The sequence below is a fragment of the Dermochelys coriacea genome, chromosome 2 (genome assembly GCF_009764565.3).
Source record: "Dermochelys coriacea isolate rDerCor1 chromosome 2, rDerCor1.pri.v4, whole genome shotgun sequence".
Classification (NCBI taxonomy): domain Eukaryota; kingdom Metazoa; phylum Chordata; order Testudines; family Dermochelyidae; genus Dermochelys; species Dermochelys coriacea.
This window is the reverse complement of record NC_050069.1, coordinates 64,941,651-64,965,554: the sequence shown is the minus strand read 5'-3', so window position 1 is coordinate 64,965,554 and position 23,904 is coordinate 64,941,651. Positions and strand designations below refer to the sequence as shown.

Genomic DNA, 23,904 nt, shown 5'->3' with positions numbered 1-23,904 from the left:
ACACACAAGAGAGACAAAAGGGGAGGAAGGGGATAACACTTCCTTTTTACAGACAAGGAACTAAGATGGAGAGAGATTGAAGGCTTCCCTACATGAACAATTAGACTGCAGCAAGCTGAGGCATGAATCTATTCCATGCCAACTATCCGTGTGCAACCTGCTGATGAATGTTAACATTTTGTTAATGTGCTTTCATCTAGTCCCCTTTCAGAGAGGACTACATCATGGCATTTGAACAAATTGTTAATATACATCAGCATGGTGTACATGGACAGTTAGACCATAGCAGGCTAGTGCAGAGCAGATTCACACCAGCTTGACATTGTCCAATTGTTCATGTAAACAAGGCCGAAGTGACTTGCCCAAGGCGGCACAGGAATTTTGTAGCAGAGCTGGGAGTTCGACTCAGGAGATCTGAGTTCCATCCCTGTGCTTTCCTCTCAGGAAAAAGGAAAATTTCCTCCATTCCTCCCTCATTATAGCTCACTTTTTGTGTTTTTTTCTTTTTTCAAACACACAAGGTATACTTTTTTTTCCTTTTGGCTTTAGAAAAATGATAAGAAATGAATCATCATATATAATCTGTGACATCCAGTTCTCTGATATCATACCAAGCTGCATAAAACTCAATGAAATACAGTGAGACTTCATCTACTATGTAGAATTAAAGAAGGGAAGCTTCTTTTATTCCCAAAGGTGCATATTCCCATGCTAATTTTACTCAATCCAATCATTTTAAAATACGAGATGCTATAATTACCCCTATTTAGAAATTTATGTGTACATATATTTGCTTTAGTTTTTCACCTTTCGGTGGGAATGAAAAGGTGGTTGGTTGGGTTTTGGGGAGGAGGGTTCTGTTTTTTGTATTGCTTTTCCAAAGACTGAAAAGGAAAAGGGAAGTTTTTTAAAACTCTTAAATTGGAGCTTAAACTCTTGGTTTAAGAGCATTGTTAAATTTGATAGATGTTTTATGCAGTTTGAAACTTCTTGGATGAAAATGTTCTTGCAGTTTTTAGCTGCATAAGGACTTGCAAAGAAAACTAGCTCCAGACATGTATTTTGTGTTGTGGAACAGAACTGAGTTGGGCGATAAAATACAGAAAACCAAAGCAAAATCTACACCTCAGGAAGGTGCTGTGTGTGCTCTATCCACCACTTAGCAAGCAGATAACTGCTGGAGCAGAAAACGAGATCTGAGACCAAAAACATAAAGATCTTTATTAATCAAAATGAACAGCTAGAATTGTACCTGGAACTGAATTGGAACCCAGTGCAATTTGTGAAGCACAGATGTAAAGGATCTAGGTTAGGGTTTGCTGTAGCATGCCCTCATCATAGTGTTTCAGCATTTATATTCTATTTAAGAAATATTCAAATCAAAGATAATTTTGGCTGGAATTTTCAAAATCTCCCTTATGAATCCCACACCAAGTTACTCCTAACTAGTAGCAAGGAGGAAAACAAGGAGAACATATAGCTAAACACTTTAGAAGCAGGATGAGAATTGTATTTAAGACTGCGTCTACTGAGATACACCCACTGTCTACCTTCACCCCACTCTGTTGTCACTCTGTATGCTTGAGAACCAGGGAGAAGGTATACTTGAAGCTGGAGCCATCCCCGCAGTGCAGAGGACATTGTGTCAAGCTGAACTTTACTAGCACTCAGAAATGGCCTCCACTCGCACACTGTACACCCAGCTGCATCAGTATTTCCCACATAAGGACATGTTATCTTCAGTCCCCTAGAGTTGTGACCAAGGGGTTTTCACACAGAGTGGCTTCTGTAGTCCCTGAGGACAGGGGTGGAAAATGTTGGGGGAACACTACTCCTCCTATGGTATGTCCAAACCCTTTCCTCCCACTTCTCCTTTCCGTTGCTCTGTGCCGGGGATGGGAGTATGTCACTCTGCATAGTTAATAAATACAATTTAAGTCTCAACTAGAAATGCCAAAAGTCTAATATATATCTAATTATTACTTCCTATTTCATTCATTTCCCTCCTAGTTAAGTAAATACCACAGTATTATAACTATCCTATTCAAACACTTGACATTTTTGGTGTTAACCAGAAAGCGATATTCAAACTTCAAAACGATCTAATGATACAAACTATACATCTGCTTAAGAAATTGCAAGCTAAATAAACTGGTCCTCTTAGGCCACCTAGTGTTAACATTGTAGTAGCACAAAGTTAAAACCATTTATAAAATCTTGCTTACAAAGGTGTTGAAATATATGTAATAGACAGAATTAAGGAGTTGATGGAAAGAAGATAGATTTTCAAAATAGTGGGCCACTTTCTGATCTCAGTTACAGCTGTCTGAATGAGATCAGTATCTGCCCATCCCCTGCACCAATTCTGAAACACATTTTAACTATACTTCAATAATGCAAATGGTGAGGTCTTTAAAACTGAGCTATTATATACATGTGCTATGTAATTAAGAACTAGCCTTATAGATTGGAAGATTTATAGAGCATGCTCTACAGCTCACACCCCCTTAGTCTGGACTGCACTGCCATGTAGACAAGCCCTAAGAGACATTGCTAGGAGTTCTGCCTGAGTAAGAACTGTAGGATTTTGTCCTTAGTGTGTAAGTAGTTTAGCTATGGTGCTTGTATGAAGATATAGGGCCCGATACTCAGGAGTAATTTTATCAAAATCAGGATTATACTACAGTAATGTAAAACTGGGGTAAGAAGAGAATCAGGCTCACAGTATTCTATATAAGAGTCCAGAATTGTCACTCTGTGCATCACTCTCAAGTTTAGAGTGTCTGGTGAGTCAATGTGAAACAAGGGAAACAGCTACAAGCATGGTTGAGAGCTCTTTTTGTTGAGAATATCACCAGGCTGAGCCTTCACTGGGATTCATGGTCTGTTACCATCCAATTTTTAAGTTCTCAGCCACATGATTTTATGAATTACACCCGTGTGATAGCATAGGCTTTCGGCTACTAGTTGATATATAATACAGCACAGAAATGCATTGTGCTAAACTGAAGTAGTCAAGCACTTGCAGAAGTAACCTACAATGTCCCATGTCAACTAAGCTTTCCTGAGTTTAAGTGTAATAGTACCCAGAAATAGTGAAATGCAAACACTGAATTTGACTTCACCAGCCAATCCAAACCCATGCTTCTGAGAGCACTGGGCTGGATTCTTGATAGTAGTTAGAGATGCAGTTTTTGCTTTATAGAATATTAATGAATGCATCTCCAGTCATTTTTTGTTAAGGGTTAAATTATAGCCAGCCAATGTGGCTGTGAGGTCATGAGTAGTGAGTAAGGAGTTTTCCACCCTCTTGAATGACCTGAGAAATGCAGCACCTGTGCTACAAACATGTTGCCTGGAAGTACTGTGTGTTACTAACTTTCAATTCTGGAGACCTTAGGTTCAAAACCTGAATTCCTCACTCACACAAAATGACTTCAGTGGAACATTGTACCCATGAGGAAGATGGCTGCCTAGTCCCAGCCCTATTCTAATATTTACTTTCCTAGAGAGTTTAAATTAATACCCTGGATAAACTTCAAATTGTTGACTATCTTCTCCAATGAAAAAATGAGAGGCAACAAAAGACCTAAGCCAGAATCGCCTAAGCAGCTGAAGGAGGAGCCTGCAAAGCCACAGGAGAACCTAGCTCAGGAGACTGCGGCACTGAAAGAAGTCCTAGCGAACTCAATCTCAAAAAGGATTCGTGGCCTCTCTCAGGATGTATATGATATAAAACCCCAGATATAAATCCCAGGCGGCTCACTTGGAAAATGAGCTACACAAAACTGCCATTGAAACCAGGAAAATTAGAAAAGAAACTGCCTCCTATATATTTGTCTCTGATGCCCATAGGTTATGTTCTCACTTATTTAGCTGTTTAATCACTTAATGATTGATGCCCTGCATGACCCGTCTATGGATCTAGGTCTTGTGTGTGTTTGCTTTTGGTTTGTTTTCTCCAGGTTTTGCAAATAGTAAACATTGATTTTTGTTATTTATATGGTATTTCCACCTTGTCCACATATTTATACATGTTTTGTTTCATTATGTGTTTAGATTATATATAAAATCAATAAAGTTTCAAAAACATAACAAAATTACTTCAATGGCAGGTTTGGGCCTGTAGAGGGAAAAGGAAAAGGAAATTGATTGCCCCATCTTTGTCCCATTTTGACACATCACAGAACTACTGAACAAACTTTTCAAGAATCAAGAAGACTCATTTCAATTCAAGTAATGTGTTGGAAGGCAAAGCAAAAGGAAACAGTATAGTAAATGCAGCTGCCTAACAATTACAAGCATTACATCATATCAGCATTAAAAAATTGGTCTTTTTTTTTGTCATTCATCTCTGCAGTATGGATCCCAGCTAGTAACTTTTCTGAAAGGCATCACATCAGAATGTTTAAAAACAAGAGGTGAAATCCTGGTGAAGTCAATAGCAAAACTCCCCTTAATTTCGGAGGGATCAGGATTTCACCCAACAGTGATAGAAAAAGCCTAATTATACATAATAGCATTACTGAGAACACTAGGCAGTCATATTCTTTTTAAATTCAGGGCCTGAGCCAAAATCTGTCCACTGACTTCAGTGAGCTTTGGATCAGGTGCTTAAGAAAGATGTGAGACTGAATTTGAAGGAGGGAGCAGAAGGTGAATCAATGTTTTATCTCTCTGCTCCAAATGGATTTACATTAACTGATGTGTGTAGTCCCCAAATTATTCTGCACCTTCACTATTATATAAATTCTAGAAGGTATAGGCTCCTCAGAAACAGATGCCTAATGTATAGCAGATATCATTTTACAAATGGCATTTTTTTATGCCAGTTTGCAATGATGTTTTTTGTTGTCGTGTTTCTAAAGGACAAATCATTTTCTCAGCCACAAGCCACACCTCTGTCAAGCTCAAGATCAAAATAGTGTTTCATTATGTTGATACCAATGAGTTCAATTCTTTTATTGATAAGACATTACTTAGACTGAATCAGTTTATTAATCAAAAATAGATAAATCAGCACAATACAGAAAGTTAATACATCACTGGTCTGGAGAGCAGTCTTGTAACATTCAGTTTGTCCCAAAGTATTAGCTCCCTTTGACTTATATTTATGCCCCACTTGTTTACAACAGATAGAAAATCCTCAAATCCACTGTATTAACAAAGTCTTATATCTCTTTTCTCATTTTGCAAGACATAAAGACATCTGTACCAAACAGATCCAGTTCATATAACTATCTGTACCTGGAAGATGGTGCTTATTTCACAAGCCCTCAACAGAATGTACATCTCATTTTCTGACAGACTCTACCGATACAAAGAACAGAACTACATGTACAAAAACAGGGACTGCAAGAGTTTAACTGCTAATATACTGCCACAATAAGCTGAACATGAGTATAGTTCACAGTTCTAAACTTAGCACAAGTATAAAGCATTCCAAAAATATATGATATACATTCCTTGTTTCTTATTAGTAACTTTCTTATTTTAGTTACACAACACACCTTATCCAATTACCCATATAATTAGAGTAATAAAGCAGTATATACATTTGGGTTAATATGTCGGTGAGAATTGACATCAGAGTCCTTAATACAAATCCATTCTTTATTTGGTAAAACTACCACTGTAACATGGCACTATAGCTTCTCAGACAATAATTTTCTGCTTCACCTTTGGTCAAGCTATAGAGCATTGTGGGGCTCTGGTTCAGTTCTGTTATCAATTCTTGACATTTTCCAAAAGAACAGAATTATGCTAAAAGATCTGATTAAACAACACACATGCTATCACAGAGCTAGTGTTCTGAAGAAGTAAACTTATTTCTTTCAAATATATGACAAGAGTATTGTTCATTTTTTTGGCACTGATTAATAAACCTGATTCTTTTCTAATTTATAAGCACAATCAAGATTCCATCCCTGGAGGTAAAATGTATTTCCCTGTAAGCAATATTAAAATGTGATCTCGGGCAATTATTATGTCACTGAATGAAAATTTGTCAGATTAATGGACCAATTCTACAGAGGTAACATAGGATAAATCACTGTAAGGTAAGCTAAGCATTCTGGTGTTCTGCCACTTGCAATGCATAACGTGAGTTTAATTATGAAACTTGCAACAAATAATTCTATTTACAGATCGCTATCCTGCCCAATGGAATGGATGTTCAATCAAAAAAATAGATTAGCTGAAATATAGAAAATGCACTACTAAAAACGGGCATAATTATAAATCAATGCTTCGGTTTCTTCATTCTTACTTGGAAATGGTGCAGGCTCTTCCAGGGTTTGAAGACATTTTAAAAGTACAAATTACTTCACTGTCATTTTCTATGGTAGTATCTTGCTTGGTGAAGTCAGTTATTCTATATGCAATTATAGCAAACAGTGGTATAAAAATTTAATAATAAATAACAACAATAATATCATCATAATTTAAATTGGTGGTGGAAATTGTGGAGCTACCTTTTCCAAAGGATACTGGTAATAAAGATACTTTATTATCATGGAAGGCTACATTCGTTTTTAAAAGCAATGACTGTTACTAAAAATTTGATTCTTGCAGCACTGGAGACATCTGCAAAACCAGAACTAATACACTGCAATTCTATCCTATCAGAAATTGCAAAGTTGGGGAGTCATGTGGTACCCATGACAAAGGTGGCTACCTAGTCTCAGACCTCTTCATTCCCTACATACCAATTCATCTCTAATAATTACTTTCTTGGCAAATTGGCAGTAAGTTTCTGTCATCAAAGTTGAAATTGATCCCCTGAATAAACTTTGAACTGTTGACTATGGATTCCAATGAAAAGGCAAAAAAAGACCTGAGCCTGCATCACCTAAGCAGCTGAAAGTGGAGACCGCAAGGCCTCAGCAGAACCTAACTCAGGATATCACGGTGCCAAAGGAATTCCTCACAACTGGATTTAATGTCAAAAGACATTTGTGGTCTCTCTAAGAATGTATGTGATATAAAATCCCAAATGACTGACTTGGAAAATGAGCTACAAAAGGAAATTAAAGAAGAAACTGCCTCCTTAAACTTAGACTAGACAAAGTGGAAGAAAAATAGGATGATTTAGAAAACAGATCTCAAATAAACAACTTTTGCCTCTTGGGCATAGTTGAGGGTTTAGAGGGGAAGAATATTATCAGCTTTTTTCAGAAGCAGCTCTCTGACATAAATTGGATCCCCAGCTGCTCCCATTAGATATTGAAAGGGCTCATCAAATGCCTGATACTACAAGTCAGGATTCTGGCAAGCCCAGACTCATCGTCTTCAAGCTACTGAAGTTCAATGATAAAGTAACATTAATGAAAGCTGCCAGAAAACCTAAAACCTTTATGTACAAAGGCCACAATTTTTCTCTTTTTCCTGCCTTCTCAGCAAAGTTTAGCAAAAAAAGGTTTACATTCAGTGCACAGGTGCCGACTTTCATTTTCCTGGGTGGGTGTTCCACCCCAAGGCCCTGCCCCCACTCCACCACTCCTGCCAGCACCTACCCCTGCCACCGAGCAGCTGATCAGCGGGTGGATAGTGGGTGCTGAGCACCACCTTTTTTTCCCCATGGTGCTCTAGCTCCGGAGCACCCACAGACTCAGCACCTATAATTCAATAGCATAAAGCAAATCCTGAGGGGGACCAACCTCAGATACAGCATCAAATACCCATCCAGTTTCACTATAGATTTAGAAGGTTCCACAGTATTTTGCATAACCCCTCTGAAGCTTCACGGACAAACTATTTTCCCATGTTATCCCCCCACCCCCCACTGTTCCTCAGACGTTCTTGTCAACTGCTGGAAATGGCCCACTTTGATTATCACCACAAAAGGTTTTCTTCCTTCCCCCCACCCCCTACCTGCTGGTAATAGCTCATCTTAAGTGATCACTCTCCTTACAGTGTGTATGGTAATACCCATTGTTTCATGTTCTCTGTGTGTGTATATAAATCTCCCCACTGTATTTTCCACCGAATGCATCTGATGAAGTGAGCTGAAGCTCACGAAAGCTTATGCTCAAATAAATTTATTAGTCTCTAAGGTGCCACAAGTACTTCTTTTCTTTTTGCGAATACAGACTAATACACGGCTGCTACTCTGAAACAGACACTTCAAAGACTGAGACCAGATTTGACCAAAAATAGCAGAATGTTTGTTTCATCCTGAAAAGCAAACCTCAAGAAGTTTAAAAATTAGTTTGTTTTCCTATGTATCCTCGTATATATATAGTAATATTCACTTATATCATTTTCCAGCTCCTAGCAGATAACCAGCTAGACTGAACTCTTCTGTTGATCTGAACTGAGCAATAAGAACAAGGGAATAATGCTGCAGTGCATAGACTAACCATTTAACACTAAGCTGAGGTTTATAGCACCATCTGCTGACTGAAGTATTATCTGCACTAACCATCGCAACTTGCACCGCTAGACATAATCTCTTCACTAGCTCTGCCTCTCATGGATTGTGTTACGGTGACCACAAGTTCTTTGGAATAGGCAACACTCCTTGCATGTAAATTACACTATAACCTTAAATAGCACTAGTTATTATTCAATTTGTGCAGAGCATTGGACATACTGTGAATATAATTTTATCTTGCATTTTTCATTTTTAGATTTCATACTAATTTATATTTGATTCACCAGATCAGTTGTAAATGTAGATGTGATGAGTTTGTTTATATGTATATGCATACAGTGGAGCCTCAGAGTTATGAACACGTTGGGAACGGAGGTTGTTTATAACTCTGAAATGTTCGTAACTCTGAACAAAATGCTATGGTTGTTCTTTCAAAAGTTTACAGTTGATCATTGATTTAATTCAGCTTTTAAACTTTATTATGCAGAAGAAAAATGCTGCTTTTCCTTTATATTTTTAGTAGTTTACGTTTAACACAGTACTGTACTGTATTTGTTTTTTTGTTTTGTTTTGTTTAGGTCTCTGCGGCTGCCGGATTGTGCACTTCCATTTGCAAATGGGGTGTGTGGTTGACTGCTCAGTTCATAACTCTGCTGTTCATAACTCTGAGGTTCTACTGTACATAGTAGAGAGGCTGAGGGAACTGTGCTTGTTTAGTCTGCAGAAGAGAAGAGTTGTGGAGTGGGATTTGATAGCAGCCTTCAACTGAGTGAAGTAGGGTTCCAGAGAGGATGGAGCTAGGCTGTTCTCAGTGGTGGCAGATGACAGAACAAGGAGCAATGGTCTGAAGTTGCAGTGGGGGAGGTCTAGGTTGGATATTAGGAAACACTGTTTCACTAGGAGGGTGGTGAAGCATTGGAATGGTTTACCTATGGAGGTGGTGGAATCTCCATCCTTAGAAGTTTTTAAGCCCTGGCTTGACAAAGCCCTGGCTGGGATGATTTAGTTGGTGTTGGTCCTGCTTTGAGCAAGGGGTTGGACTAGATGACCTCCTCAGGTCTCTTCCAGCCCTAATCTTCTATGATTCTATGATTCTATATGTATACATAAAATCTGTAGGTAGGAATATATTATACATATTCTAGAATGCCCAATAGTATATACAGGGTTATATTTGACTTAAAATATATTTGTATTTAGAAATGTTTAGACTATTATTAAATAATATAGGGAGGGGAGAAGAGGATGGAACTGAAGCCATCAGAGGTCTGAACATGCCCACACTGGCTTGTTTTAAGTCTGGGGGGTTGGTTTGTTTATTTTGGCTTCATTTTCCCAAAGGTTTTACAGTTTTACAATTCCATCTTGTGCGTGTTTTTATATATGTTATGTGTTTATATTTTATATAAAACAATAACAATATAGGTTTTTTTAAAAAGAAATTGTGAAGTTGGGAAAGATTGTATTTGCAAGGAAAACAAAATACTTCTGAGAGAGACAAGGTGGGTGAGATAATATCTTTTATTGGACCTACTTCTGTTGGTGAAAGTGGCAAACTTTCAAACTACACAAAATGCTTCTTCAGATGTCTAAATATCCACCTGTGACACTCTGAGTATCTTTCCCAGGCCAGAAAAAGAGCTTTCTATAGCTCAAAAGCTTGTCTCGCATCCCAACAGACCTAAATCCAATAAAAGACATTACCTCACCTACCTTGTCTCTCTAATATCCTGGGGCCAATATGGCTGAAACAACACTGCAAACAAAAATCCTACCAGTTCAGTTTTTCACTTCTGGGAGCATGCTCAGGTTAAAATTAACAACGTTGTAAGAAATACCATTGATCAAAAGTCAATTATGTTCCAGCAGAATGGATTGGCTGTTAAATGTTCATAGATTCTGTGTCTCTGTCAATCATAAGAAGCTATACTGGGTCAAACCAATTGTTCATCTAGCCCAGTGTGCTCTCTCCATACGGACCAGTACCAGAGATTTAGGGTGGGAGGCGTACAGAAAAGACCAGTTGGAATGATCCATCCCTGTCTTCTCCACTTGGTTTTCTGGTAGTCAGAAGTTTAGGGTTACCTTGAGCATAAGGTTGCATCCCTGATCATCTTGGATAATAGCCATTCATGGACCTATCCTCCCTGAACACATCTAGTGCTTTTTTGAACCCAGTTTACTTTTAGCTATCACAGCATCTCATGGCAATGAGTTTCACAGGGTAGTTCTGTGTTATGAGAAAAGTACTTTCTCTTGTTTGTATTAAACCTGCTCCCTATTAAACAAATATTTTGTGTTTCTCACTCTACATTTTATTTTTATGGTAGGAAAGAAATAGGCAGGAGGGATTCTGACCTTTGCAAACTATGTAAAGAGTGTTCAGGAGGCAGTGTTGGCCTATAGCATTGTAGTCAACCTTGTCTGAAGACCCCTTCCCGGGCTGTGAAGCTTTTTCAGCCAAATGGAGTAAGGGCTGTAGAGAGAGGCTGTGAGGATTAAGTTCTGTACCTTAAGAGACTAACACAGAAGAATTTGTAATGTGGCTAGGCTGGACTGCCTTGTTGCACTTCAGGAGGAAAATGCATTGGTCTTTCTCTGAGCCTGGAGACAGTTTCCTACTTAATTTTGTCCATCCCTCTGCTGGATCTGCTGTAATTACCCCCAAATAAAACAAACTGAGGAAGTTTCTGGAAATAATGAATAGGAGATTTTATCTCATTCTACCTACTTTGCACAAGGTAGAATGAGATTTGGATGTGAATAAAAGCTTTCAGTTCTCCTAGAGTGCAGCCTTAACAATTCTAAAGTTTCATTGGTTGTTGGTGTCTGCTCAAGAATTTATCTCAAGTTAAAAATCGACACTCTCCTTCTGGCAAATTATTCTCTACTGAAAGAATTTGTCTGCTTCCATCAGAATGCTTGGCTTTTGTTGTTATTTTTACTTAACCATTCTATTTAGTGTCCCTTCTTTTAATAAGCCTTGAAGCTTGCATAGTATGTGCTCACAGATTAATCAAAGGTATAGTATTTTGACACTTGAAAAGGGACCTTTCCCCGCACCAGAGAACATTCTACTTCTTTATCCTTTTGAAACTGAATTTTGTATATATAAATGGGAAAAAACTTACCTTCATTAACTAAGAAGTCTACTATGTAATATGTTACTTTCACAGCTGATGGGGAATGTGGTATGTCTGAGATGTTCTTCCATTCAAAAGGACTTTTTTCTGGATGCCACTGGACACCATAAATATGGGATTTATATGCTGCCATAAACAAATTTTCCATCAGTGCACATACTAGGTCTTCACTTAAGTCATTGCATGCACAATTTTATTACAATGAATACATTACTACAGATCTCACTAATAATAGTGGCTTCTCTAACAGGAACACAAAGCCTTAAGCAGCAAGTTGGATCTCTGTTGTGAAAATTTATTCCTACCCAAAAGGTTTCAGGCCAAGAACAATATTTATTTAAGTTTAAAAAAATAATTTGGCCAGTTATATAGTATGAGAACTTAAAGTTACAATTAAAATTAAGTATATTTTTAAAAGAAAAAGGGTTTCATTCTATATAAACAAGTTTCTGCAGGTTATTGTTCCCCCTTCGTAATCTGATTGTTTTAGTTGCAGTATTAAAAAACTGAAAAAAGAATGGTGTCATTTAAAAAAATGAGTGAGTGCTAGGAGTTTTGTTAACCGCACAGTAGTTACTATCCAGCTCCAGTACTAGTCTAGAATGTACATACACCGTACATTTAGCCTACTGCATAGCTTCTAGAAGAACAATGACTAAATCCTCTCTCTAGCATTCTCTAGTGAATCAAGACATATGCTTCTGGAGTTAAACATCCAGATAAAGGCACTGGTAATGCAGGAGTCCCTTGGAAGACAGCAATTACCAGCTTTCCCTGCGCTGCAGGCACAGATAAACAGAGCAGCATGGAGAGGCAGTATCAGTAGACAGCCAGCAGCAGAAGTCCAGAGTAAACACATTGCACTAAGGAGGGGTTTAAACTACAAAAATGGAAGTGGTGCTTCCATGTCTTGTCCCTCAGCACTGAAAATATTCTATTGATAAAGTGTGCTGACAAATCTGGTGTGGAGCAATTGGGTGACAGAGGGAACACGTATACTCAGAGACACGCACATCAAAAACCAAGTGCGAAGACGTAAGTTATCTCTAGAGTCCAGACTGAACACATTCCAATCAACTGAAAGGCAGGCAGTGCTGACACTCCTCTGATTATCCTAACATTAAATTTGTATTATGAACTAGTAACACCACTACCACGCTCACTGAGATCTTCCACAATAATAATAATTACAATCACAGTTTACATTGGAAACTGATCGCTACCTTCCATTGTGGATGCAAACTCTATCTTTCCATCTGTGTTAGTTGTCAGAACCTTATAGAAGTTGGTTAGTTTCTCATTCTTTCTGAAATTCTGCTGCAAACAAATGACAGAAAAAAATTGTTATATTTATAGATTTAGAAGAATAAACTCATTTGAATTCACTACATCAAATAATCAAATACCTTCATGGAGATACTCCACTTGTGAAAGTGTGCAGTCAAAGGCTCAGTGGCAAGTTTTTGCAACAAGTCATCTGGAAAATTCTGGAACATCCTGCTGTCTTTTGCAGCTTGTACAAAAAAAGAAAGGAATATTCTGACTATTTTATTATCAGTGGAACATCATTAATAGGATGGGGATACATGTGATAAAGTACTGGCTGAATTAATTTCAAATCCTTTTGATTCTGTTCTTTCATTAGACTTTATTAATCAAGAAAACCCCTGAAGTATACTCACATGTGTGTAATACAGCTCCAGCAGACTTCAGCCTTGCAATTCTCACCAGGCCATATGCTGAAGACCTGATCTATTGAGGTCCTGATTCTGCCACCTTTGTTCACACTGATTAGAACCCTATTCTACCATTAATTTCAGTGGGACTACCTACAAGATAAGATATTACTCTATGTAATTAAGAAAGTCAGAATTTGTCTAAATAAAGCAAGGCAATAGCATTTACTCCATTAATTATTGGCAATCAATTGGAGAAATCCTGCTCATTGCTGCAAGATAAAAAGCCATAGAAAGGATCATTCAGAGTCAGATTCTGCTACCCATATGCTGACTTGCATCTCATTCTGGAGGCAGACCAACTGCTTTCAATGCTATGTGTTATGCCACCAAGAAGAACAGGACTGCCATTTATGATTAGAAGTGAGCCAACCTGTGAAGTTCTAATGCAAATGTCTCCAACACTTGGAGGTGTTTGGATCCAAACATTTTATTCAGCTCATTACAGAGTTGGGGGACTAGACCTAAATTTTGGATCTCGGACGAAACTTCCCCAAAGTTCATGGCTGTTCAGAGCCACAATTTTGATTTTGGCCTCTCTGTATATACTTGTGGCCTGCAAATAGTTTGCTCTCAGACCTCTTATTTTATATTCATAGAATTCTATTGATAGAACAATATCAACATAATAAAAACATTAGTCTCACCTGTTCTAAATCTTCAACCTTAAATGTTGGTTCATTACAAGTAAAACATTAAAAGGGGAGAGAGAAGCTCGAAAATGATTCCTGTGAAACCAAATGATATTTGTAGTGTTCACCTGTGGTAAAGTTCAATGGAAGTGAAATATTCTCAGTTTTCGGTTTAACCAGTAAGTTCTTCCCACTGGTGAGATATGTAAGCTCTTGATGTCCCAGACATGTTCCCCAGACAGAAAAATCATCTCCTTTATCATTAGTCTTTAAAATAAGAAGCAAAAAAAGTCAAGAAGTATGTCAACACATAAAGTAATTTAGGTACACATTAATATGCACTGGACATTTCTAGGGTATTGGATTATCTCGGGATAATCTTGTGAGTGGCCTGGACATGAGAACCATGAAATGAGGACATTCCTACTATGAGGCAAGCACAACATTATGCATTAACAAATTGTACATCCTTTTATTTCTATGGGGGACAGGGAGTTCTGCAACATCTAGCCCTTTTATGTGCTTGACGCTTGCATAGCCAGCAATTTTGTGCTCTAGGTTCCTGGAGGAGAAATTCTGACTTTAAACAACATAAAATAGAAAGTGGTACTGTTACCTTAAAAACAATGAAACTGATGTGAAATCTGAGCTAAGGGCAAAACTGGGGTAAGGAAGAAAGAAAGAATAGCTAATAAAAAGCAGAATGAAACTAATTTTTGTAACTTAAAGAAGCACATTTGGCTCTGAATATTCACAGAGAGATCTGGACAGTGAGAAGGTGGCATTTTTACACAGTAGTTTTTCTGATCACACACAGGTTTTAAAAGCTCTGTTGTCTCCAGAACGTTAAGGTGCTACCTCCATCTTAACTATATCACTGACACTGTGACCCTAAAAGCTCACAACCTTGCTCCTACAGTAAAATGTTGAAATATTGAATATCTATGCAAAGAAGCTCCAACAGTATCACAGTATATTTTGAGCTAGGCTTGGAAGGATTAGATATTAGATACATATTAGTAAAAGTCAATTTCACCATACATACACAAACCCATGAAAAAATATTTCCATCAACGATAACTGAAATGTACAAATAAGCAAAGTAAGGAAAATGCTGCTTCAGAATTTATGAGAGTTTCATTAAGGGTATTTACTTTTGTATATTTGGACATGTGATCATGACAATTTATATTTAAATGGTATAAAGCTTTAAACATGTTGAATTTCAGCATCTACTGTCATTAAATAATTATCTGACCCACCCTGTTTTCTCACCCTCCCCATAATTTCCTGCAACTGTGAAAATTTAAATTGATAAAAATCTAAAAAAATGCTTTAAAATAAACATCAATATTATCTGTAAAAATATTTAAAAACTTAAAACAAATTATGGCAAGCCTATTAATAGTCATCTGCTATGTAAATACTAGATGTGTAAAGCTTGCTGCTCCTTTCACTTACTCTGGTGCATGTGAGGAATGAAGGATGTCAAAAGAGTTTAAGTGAAACCATAATCAAGCCCTTAACATGTACTCCCCTTATATTCACTGTCCCTAAAAATGAGCCTAGATGATAATCACATATTTAACATCTAAAGACTGATTTTTTTTTCTAATGTAGCTGAGAAAAGTGTAAGGCAAAACTCCCATTGGCTTCAAATGGACTAGGATTTCACCCCTTGCGTGTACATGTAATTTAAAAACACAGTCACACCAAGTAATCTCTTATTTTGAATTTGACAAGGAAAAGTGGGAAGAGACATGGACATGAATTTAAAAGAACAGTAGAAATTCCAGTCATCGTCATATGTGCAAACATGCTCTTGACTGTCTCGGCCCGCCAGGGACTTACCCTGACAGGCCACATGCCAAAGGTTGCCAATCCCTGGTGTAGACCATGTTTAAAAAGATCTTCTCTCAGACTCTGTATCTAAAGTATGACACAAACAATTTATTGAGTTGCTGTGAAATGTTCATATTTCATGATCACTACTGTTTACTGTATGGTCCCCCCATCAGACTCTATGGCCCTTGCATGCTTACTCACATGTTTAACTTAACACGTTGTGCATAGTTTCATTGAGGTAAATGGGACTACTCACACTACAGAAAGGTAAGCAAGTCTTTGCAATATCAGAGTCTATGATAACCAGATTGAAATGCCCAAGAAAAAAGATGGCGGGGAGAAAACAAACTGCATAGAAAAGTGACTTGTGCCCTCAGATACGTGTATACATCAGACCAAACACACATTGTACTGACCCCCAGTTATTTCACAGTGGCCACCTGTGCAATGAGAAAGACCCAGAGCACCGACAATCATACACAACACTATCCAGGGTGAAGCACCTACCATTTTGAAATAATCTCTATAAACCAATACCAGTGAGAAAATATCACTGTGTTTTCCTTGGCTGCTGTATGCTATATTCTGCACAGCAGGGTATATAGGAATACTGATTGCAAGCTAATGTTCCCTGATGCTGCATCAGTTTATGCATTGTACATATTATGCTTTAGGGCTGATCCCATTTTTTTTTAAATTAGACTTTGCTACAGTGGTTTTCATTGAAATTTTTAATTTGGATGAAAAAAATGCATAACAATCGCTTTTTTGACCAGCTCCACTATAAAGGTTCCCACCAAAAGAGAGAGAGACTGACCTCTCTAGAGGTAAAAGATTAGTAAAATGGAGAGATTCACTGCCGCCAGGACCTTGGATGATCACACTTCTACTTCAAGATAGGCCAAGTGGGACACAACTAACCTTTGAAAAAACTGACTCTTAGAAAATGAGAATTAATTATTTATCTTCAGTGATGAATCAGAGCATCACTAGCATATTCCAAAAGAAACAGCCTCACTATAAATTATGTTATCCATATAAATCTAGATAATTCTCTGTAAAGAGCTTTTTTCTACCCGGCTGCCTTACTGTGCGATGAATCAAGCTCACTTCTAAGGTATTGTGTACTGATTTGCAGTTACTGTGGGTCAAATTCAAAGGAAATTTGTAAAATGTGTGACTCACATTAACTTACACTTCCCCTCCCCCCCACACACTAAAACACACTTAGATCTATTGAAATCTATTTGCCCATGTGTAAGAATAAGGGAATTTGATTGGGTGGGTGCCAAAAGAAGTTGTAAATAACACCACTTTAAAGGTCTCTTTAGACTCCCTTTAATGCTATATAATGATATGACTTGAGCAAACTGTATATGTACAGAATTAATGCATTTAACATTTAAATATTCCCTGTTTTTGGATGGTATTATTATTATTTACTATTTTTATTGCACCAGTGCCTAGAGGCCCCAGTCAAGAATACAGGCTTCATTGTGCTAGGCTCTGTATACACATGTAAACAAGACTGTCCCAACTCCCAGAGATCAGAGTCTAGGTATTGATAAAATCTAAGAGGAGGAAACAGATAGGAAAAAGGATGAAACAGTAAAATTCACACAGGTAGAGTAAACAGCAGGCCCAGCTTGCCATCTGCATTGCTATGTATCATGCACCTAAACTTCTACTCCAGGCACCTCTCCTTTTCCTATGGGCTATAGTTTGAAATTCACAGCTGACTTCTTGCTAACTGATCTATTCTGTTTTTTCCAGTCCCTTTCTTGCAGCATCAACTTGTATGTCTTAGCCACTTCTTCTCATTGCAGCATATTTATGAGGCTATTTCCTTCATCATAGCTCATATCTGCCTTCATTATGCATAACGGAAGAGAGGCAAAATATCTGTATTGCTAGGATAGATTTGTACAGTTAAATATGTTGGGGAAAGTGTGTTAACTACAGTTAGCAAAGAGTGTAGCCAAGATTTTCAGAAGCGACCCATTATTTTGAGGTCCTGACTTTTTGAGTGCTCAACCTGAAACACTAAAAAGGGCATGATTTTCGGAAAGTTCTGAGCACTCACCAAACCCCTGAAAATCTTAGCCTGATTTAGTGTTGAGCAGAACATCTGAGCACTTCTTCTTCATAAAAAATACACTGGATACCAAGAAAGTTTGTGTAAGTGTTGGCAATAAGGGTGACTAAACTAAATTTTACAAATAATGTTGTACAAATAAAGAAATTAACAATTGACTTCACTTAAATTATTTAGCGATGGGCCTCAAACCTTAAAGTTCAGATTCTAATTTTCTGAAGTTTGGAGGTGTTCAGTTCAGACCTGCATCTAGAGCTATTAGATGATTTGTTACACACACATACCAACAGTCAGCTGCTTATTAACAGGCTAACAGGAATATACTGCACTCAAGTTGGAGACTGTCCAAATATAAGCCTCCCATGATTTTGGTCCCTGAACACTGACAATAACCAGAACAGTTTTTCCTTTAAGTGGTTACCTTTAGTGCCTTCTTGTAAAATATCCTAGCAAACCTAGAATATTCTGAAGTCTTAAGACTAACACCACCTCCTGGGAAAAGTACCCTGAAAAACAATAAAGTATTATTACATGTAAATAACTACAGGTCCAGGCATAATATAATGGGTAAACATGGACAAGACTGATAAGAACCCTGAGACCTAAACTCACTGGAGGCAAACACCAAACCATATGATCACAATGTCTATGTCCTACAGTAAATTCCAACACTTCAAAAAAGAGGTGGGGCCTGCTGATAATAATTAAAGATAATATTTTCAGAGTGAGAAGAACCTGAAGCTAAAACATACAAGCCTTACAAGATAAAAGGCCATATATAGCATTCTGATCCATAGCTTCCATATACGATTCAATGGATGCAGATACTTTCTTTTACAGAGTCAGATTCTCACAGCCCTTACTTAACAGAGCAGGGCAGCAAGATTGGGTCTGGCCCACCCTTACTCACTTGTGCAGCCCTCCTCAGATTGCAACTCTGATGACAGATGAGTGGGGATGAAAAGTAAGCAGCAGCTACTTGACCACTACTCCCCTTTGCAAGTAGGTGGGTGTTGAGGGGGAAAGAGTGAGAATAGACTTGGCTCTGTCCTCTCCAATAGCCAGCCAGATATGTTGGCCAAGTTGACAGCAGAGTCTTCACAAAAAGGAGTGAAATAAGTTACTCCCTCCCCATGTGAGCAAGGAAGGACTTGTCACTCTGAGTTACAGGTCATCCTGGTGCTGGACAGCTATGTGCCACCTCTCACTCAAGGTGTGTTTGGCATTCTACAGAACATAAAGACATGGTCCTTGTCACAAACAGTCTGCAATCTAAGAACCTAGCACTGCCACCTTTACTTACATTGAGTCACAGTTTATTTCATGAGTAATCCCAATGAAACTATTCATGGAGTAAGGTGGCATGAGTAAGGGTGGCAGAATCAGGCCCTCTGTTGACACACTATCATAAGGGTTGAGTTGGATGGAGCAAGGAACAAGGCAGAAGAAGTTTCAAGGAGGAAGTGTGGGAGGAAGAGGGTGAGACAGTAGAAGAAGCATGGAGAGGGTTGGAAGAGGAGAAGAGAAGGAGTAAGGCGGGGAACAGTGAGTTGCAAACTGCAGGGGCTGTGAAATAGCTTTGGCAAAATGAAGGCCATCACTGAAAGGAGGTATGGACAACATGATGAGCTGCTGGCTTCCATTCAAATGCTGCTCCTATCACCCTGCACACAGGCAGAAAGGGGTGCCAAGTGAAGTACTTGCAGCTATGCAGCTATCTGATAGATACACATTTCTAAGGAATGGACACAAATTATTTCCTCTTTTAGCAGGGGTGTGTGCATGTGCAGTACTTAGCACACATCTGCAAGAAAGAGGAAGATTAGACACGCATTCCCTACTTAGGAAAATGAAGTATCTGAGTCTGGAATCACAAAGGGTAAAACCAAGAACTTAACAGTAAAACAACAGTGGCTCTGATAACATGAAGCCTTTCTAAAATATATGTTAATGAACATTTCAATAGGAGACTGATGCACAAAACTTACCCATTAATAGACTGGAAAATTTCATCATACTCTTCTTCTGAAAGAGTTAGTCTGAAATCCCCACAAAGATAGTTACAGGATCAATCTGAAACTTCACCACATTTTACCATTAAAATACCAAAGATACTTAATACAAACCATCTAAAATGAGCATGAAAGTATATAAGATGTATGTCTGAAAAGTAAAGAAAAGAGTAATTCTAGGTCATTAAAGGCAAAATCTGCCACCCTCACTGCTATGAATGGTACCTTACTTTTCAGGTAGTATATGACAAGTGAACAACTACAAAATGTGAAATACTGGCTAGGCAGTGGGACTGCTAAAAAGGACCAGAGGGTTACAATGGACCACAAAATGAATACGAGTCAACAATGGGATGCAGTTGCAAAAAAGCCTATACATTCTTGGGTGTATTAAGTGGAATGTCATATGTAAGACACAGGAGGTAATTGTCCCAGTCTACTTGCAATGGGGTGAGGCCTCAGCAGAATGACTATGTCTAGTTCGGGGCACCACACAGGAGAGATATGGACAAATTAGGGAGAATCCAAAGGAGAGCAACCAAAACCATAAAAGGTTTAGAAAAAGCTGAACAATCAGGACAGATTAAAAAAATCTGGGGATGTCTAGTCTTGAGAAAATAAGACTAAAGAGAGATCTACCAACAGTCTTCAAATATGCTAAAGTCTGTTATAAGAGGAGAGTGATCAATTGCTCTGCGTGGCCGCTAAAGGTAGGACAAGAAGTATTAGGCTCAATCTGAAGTAAGGGAGATTTAAGTTAGATATTAGGGTAAACTTTCTAACTGTAAGGATAGTTAAGTTCTGGAATAGGCTTCCCTGGGGAACTTGTGGAATCCCCATAATTGGAGGTTTTTAAGAACAGGTTGGATAAACACGCATCAGTGATGATCTAGGTTTACCTAATCCTGCCTCAGCACACAGGGCTGAACTAGATGACCTCTCGAGGTCCCTTCCAGCCTTAAATTTCTATGATTCCATGGATGGTGCCTTATTCTTTAGGGAGTCTCACTGGGCCAGTTCATGCCCCATTGAGCCATACATGGACAGGACTGTCTGCATACAGAGCTCACTCTTTTCACACAGAAGTGGGGACTGCGCCAACTTCCTATCTCCACACCAATAAGCCTCAAAGAACTTAGTCAGAAAAGACAATATAGTCTCCCTGGCCCCTCCCTCCAACCCAGGAGGCTTTGGGAACAATGCTGAAATAAATTTGTTAGTCACTAAGGTGCCACAAGTACTCCTTTTCTTTTTGCGGATACAGACTAACACAACTGCTACTCTGATCCCTGGTAGTGTGTCTCCACTGGAGTCATGGTGCCAGAGATGATGCAGAGGCATAGGGCTCTCATGTGGATGACTCTGCCTTCCCATGGATCTGTTAGGATCTTCCAGATCCCTAGGGATTCATCAGATTTGAGGGAGGGACCTATAACAAAAGAGTGGGATGAAGTGGCGGATTTAGAGTTAGTGGGCCCTGTGCGCAGCTTCATTTTTCGGGGCCCTCCCTTGGGACCCAGCCAAGAAAAAGAACATCCTCTCTTATCTCCCCCCCATTTTTCATTTTTTTCCCTTCATCCTCCTCCTATATTATAAGTACTAGGAAGTAAATGAAAATAAAGTGAAAATAAATAAATACCTTGATTGGGGCAGGGGTTGGGTGCAGGAGGGGGTGTGGGGATTGGGATTTCACACAGAGCTTGGGTGCGGGGTACAGGCTCCGGGCTGGGGCAGGAGGTTGGGGTGCAGGAAGGTTCAGAGGGGCGGTGCTTACCTTGGGTGCTGCAGCTCTTAAAGTGACCGGCACACTCCTTTGGCAGTGGTTCCTAGGCCGGGGGGATGCGGGGGTCTCTGTGCGCCGCTGCCCACAGGCGCTGCCCCCACAGCTCCCATTGGCTGCAGTTCCCAGCCAATAAGAGCTGTGGAGTTGGTGCTTAGGGTTGGGGTAACGAGCAGAGGCACTCCACCCCCAGGGGCTGCAGGGACATGCCAGCCACTTCCAGGAGCAGTGCGGCGTGACAGAGGGAGGCATTGCGGGCAGGGAGCCGCCTTAGCCCTGCTGCGGGCACATTTCTGCACGCCCCTTGGGAGGAGGGGGGCAGGGGGTCTCCGTGCGCTGCCTGGGGCAGGGGCAGCATGCGGAGCCGCCTCCCCCCACCGGGGAATGCAGAGATATGCCAGCAGCTTCCGGGAGTGGCATGGGGCCACCAGCCACCATGGAATACAGGCAGCCTGCCTGCCTGAGCTCTGCTGCACCACCAGCCGGGACTCAGGAGCAGGTTGTCAGATGAGATTTGTCCTGCATTTTGTGGGGCCCCTGTCACTGGGGGCCCCATGCCACAGCACTGTCTGTTTCATGGTAAATCCGCCCCTGGTGGGATGACCTCTTCAAGGAGATCCTTGTAGTGATTTCATCCCCCAGCTGAATTTGCTGGAGGCCGGGCACCACGGGCCCATACAGCTCCCCACCCCTGAGCACAGAGCGGCCATATTAGCATATCAGTAAAGTCTTCTGTAAGATTAGATGATCAATAGTACTGCTCAGGCCGTTTCATCAACATAAAGAGTGCTCTTAAAAGGTAGTTGTGTTGTTGTCCATGTCAATGAACAGAATCATTTTAAAATTACAAAACCAACATGGAAATAAGAAACTTTGTTTCCTCTCCTCCTAGTGCACAATTTTTCTTGTTGTCCTGGACACCTTTGATCTGTAGTCTCAGTTTTAAAATATTTTAACCTTCAACTTGTGGTCAAAAGAATTTTTCATTATACTTTTTTGTCAGAGATTCAGCTTAGATCATGATACAATAATATCCTCAGAGAAAGGAACTTTTGAAAGATATTACTTCTTGATTATAGGCAAATAGAATAATTACCATAGTTGGCACCTTGTACAATGCACAGCTACACAACTCAGATTCTAAACTATTGGGGAAAAATGTTTTTCTAGTGAGAATTGGAAGCTGATGCTCCTTAGTATATTGCTTTAATTTTAGTTCTTTGGAAAGAAACTCCATCAAGAAATTGTTTGAATTAATTGAAAGTTCAGTGCTTTCCTATGAACACAAAACTTTGTATTGTAGCTATTTTACCTGGCAGAGACACAATCTATTCTCAATTATAAATATGCAGCCCTGTTCACTTCATTTGGGTCGCATGCTTGTAAACAAAGAGGTATGGGGCTTTGATTTTGTTTAACACTAGAGTGCTGAACTAGAATTGTAACCATTCAGTTAAAAAAACCACCCCAAACTCATGTTAAATGGTGTTGTGAATGCATTACAGGTATTGGCACCTCTGCTGTGGTGTGGCTGTGATTTACTTTCTTCATGGGACTCTTATTTGGTTTTTAATGGTTACGCCTATTGTATCACAACAGAGTGAACTGTACTTAGGAGTCATTTGATTTGGGTCTTACCTCAACAGTGAGTTTTGTAAGGTGGGTGGAAGGGCTATTATTTTACACCCACAGAAGGAAGAGGGGGCACTTTGAATTGTAAAGGACACATATTTTCTTCCACAGTGATTGAAGCAGGAGTACCTCTTTAAAGTACTAACTTTCTATAAAATGCTGATGCAAATATAGTTAGCTGCTGACTGTCAGCACACTGTAATGTAAATAGTTTTTGTAATTTTGTACATGTTATAATACGTTTATATTAAAAAAGAAGTAAACTTAATATAACATTCTAGGTGGATCATGCAGTCTTTTTGGTCTGTGTCCTTCTCAACTTTTTATTAAGAAAAATTTTCAATTAGTACGTTACTCTTTATGTCAAACATTGCTTATTATTTAATCAGGATCAGGTTAATATTCAAAGTACCTGGCTAAAGATTCTGGCTTGCTGGCTGGAGAGTCCTCTGAGTATGCCAAAATGGGTGACCAAATTTCAGAATCCTCTTTTTGACGCTTCTCTTATGTACATACTTTGTGTGAAAGCTTTTGCATTACAAAGACAGTCTGTATTTTGCAATACCACATTTCCCGAGGAGATGTCACACTTTTCCAGTAATGTTCAATACAAAGTCTTGCTGCTAACAGTAAAAAAGGAAATTAATTTGTTGCT

At 39.0% G+C, this 23,904-nt stretch overlaps 1 protein-coding gene across 1 annotated transcript; it reads right to left on the bottom strand.

The window, feature by feature from the left end:
• Nucleotides 1-4,979: 4,979 nt before the first annotated feature.
• On the bottom strand, nucleotides 4,980-23,819 carry LOC119850627 (gamma-glutamyl hydrolase-like). Its single transcript, XM_043507106.1, has 9 exons — nucleotides 23,790-23,819; nucleotides 23,662-23,747; nucleotides 19,814-19,864; nucleotides 18,247-18,331; nucleotides 14,014-14,152; nucleotides 12,924-13,030; nucleotides 12,741-12,834; nucleotides 11,506-11,643; nucleotides 4,980-6,294 (listed from the first exon to the last, which is right to left on the bottom strand). The coding sequence occupies exons 1-9, from the start codon at nucleotides 23,817-23,819 to the stop codon at nucleotides 6,242-6,244; spliced, it is 783 nt and encodes a 260-aa protein (XP_043363041.1). The 3' UTR covers nucleotides 4,980-6,241.
• Between the last annotated feature and the right edge of the window lie 85 nt (nucleotides 23,820-23,904).

Coding starts and splice junctions, on each gene's coding strand:
- LOC119850627 (XM_043507106.1), bottom strand. CDS start 23,819: ATGTGGTATTGCAAAATACAGACTGTCTTT. Junction 19,865..23,661: donor AAGCCAGAATCTTTAGCCAG/GTACTTTGAATA, acceptor TGGGGATTTCAG/ACTAACTCTTTCAGAAGAAG. Junction 14,153..18,246: donor TTTACAAGAAGGCACTAAAG/GTAACCACTTAA, acceptor CTTATTTTAAAG/ACTAATGATAAAGGAGATGA.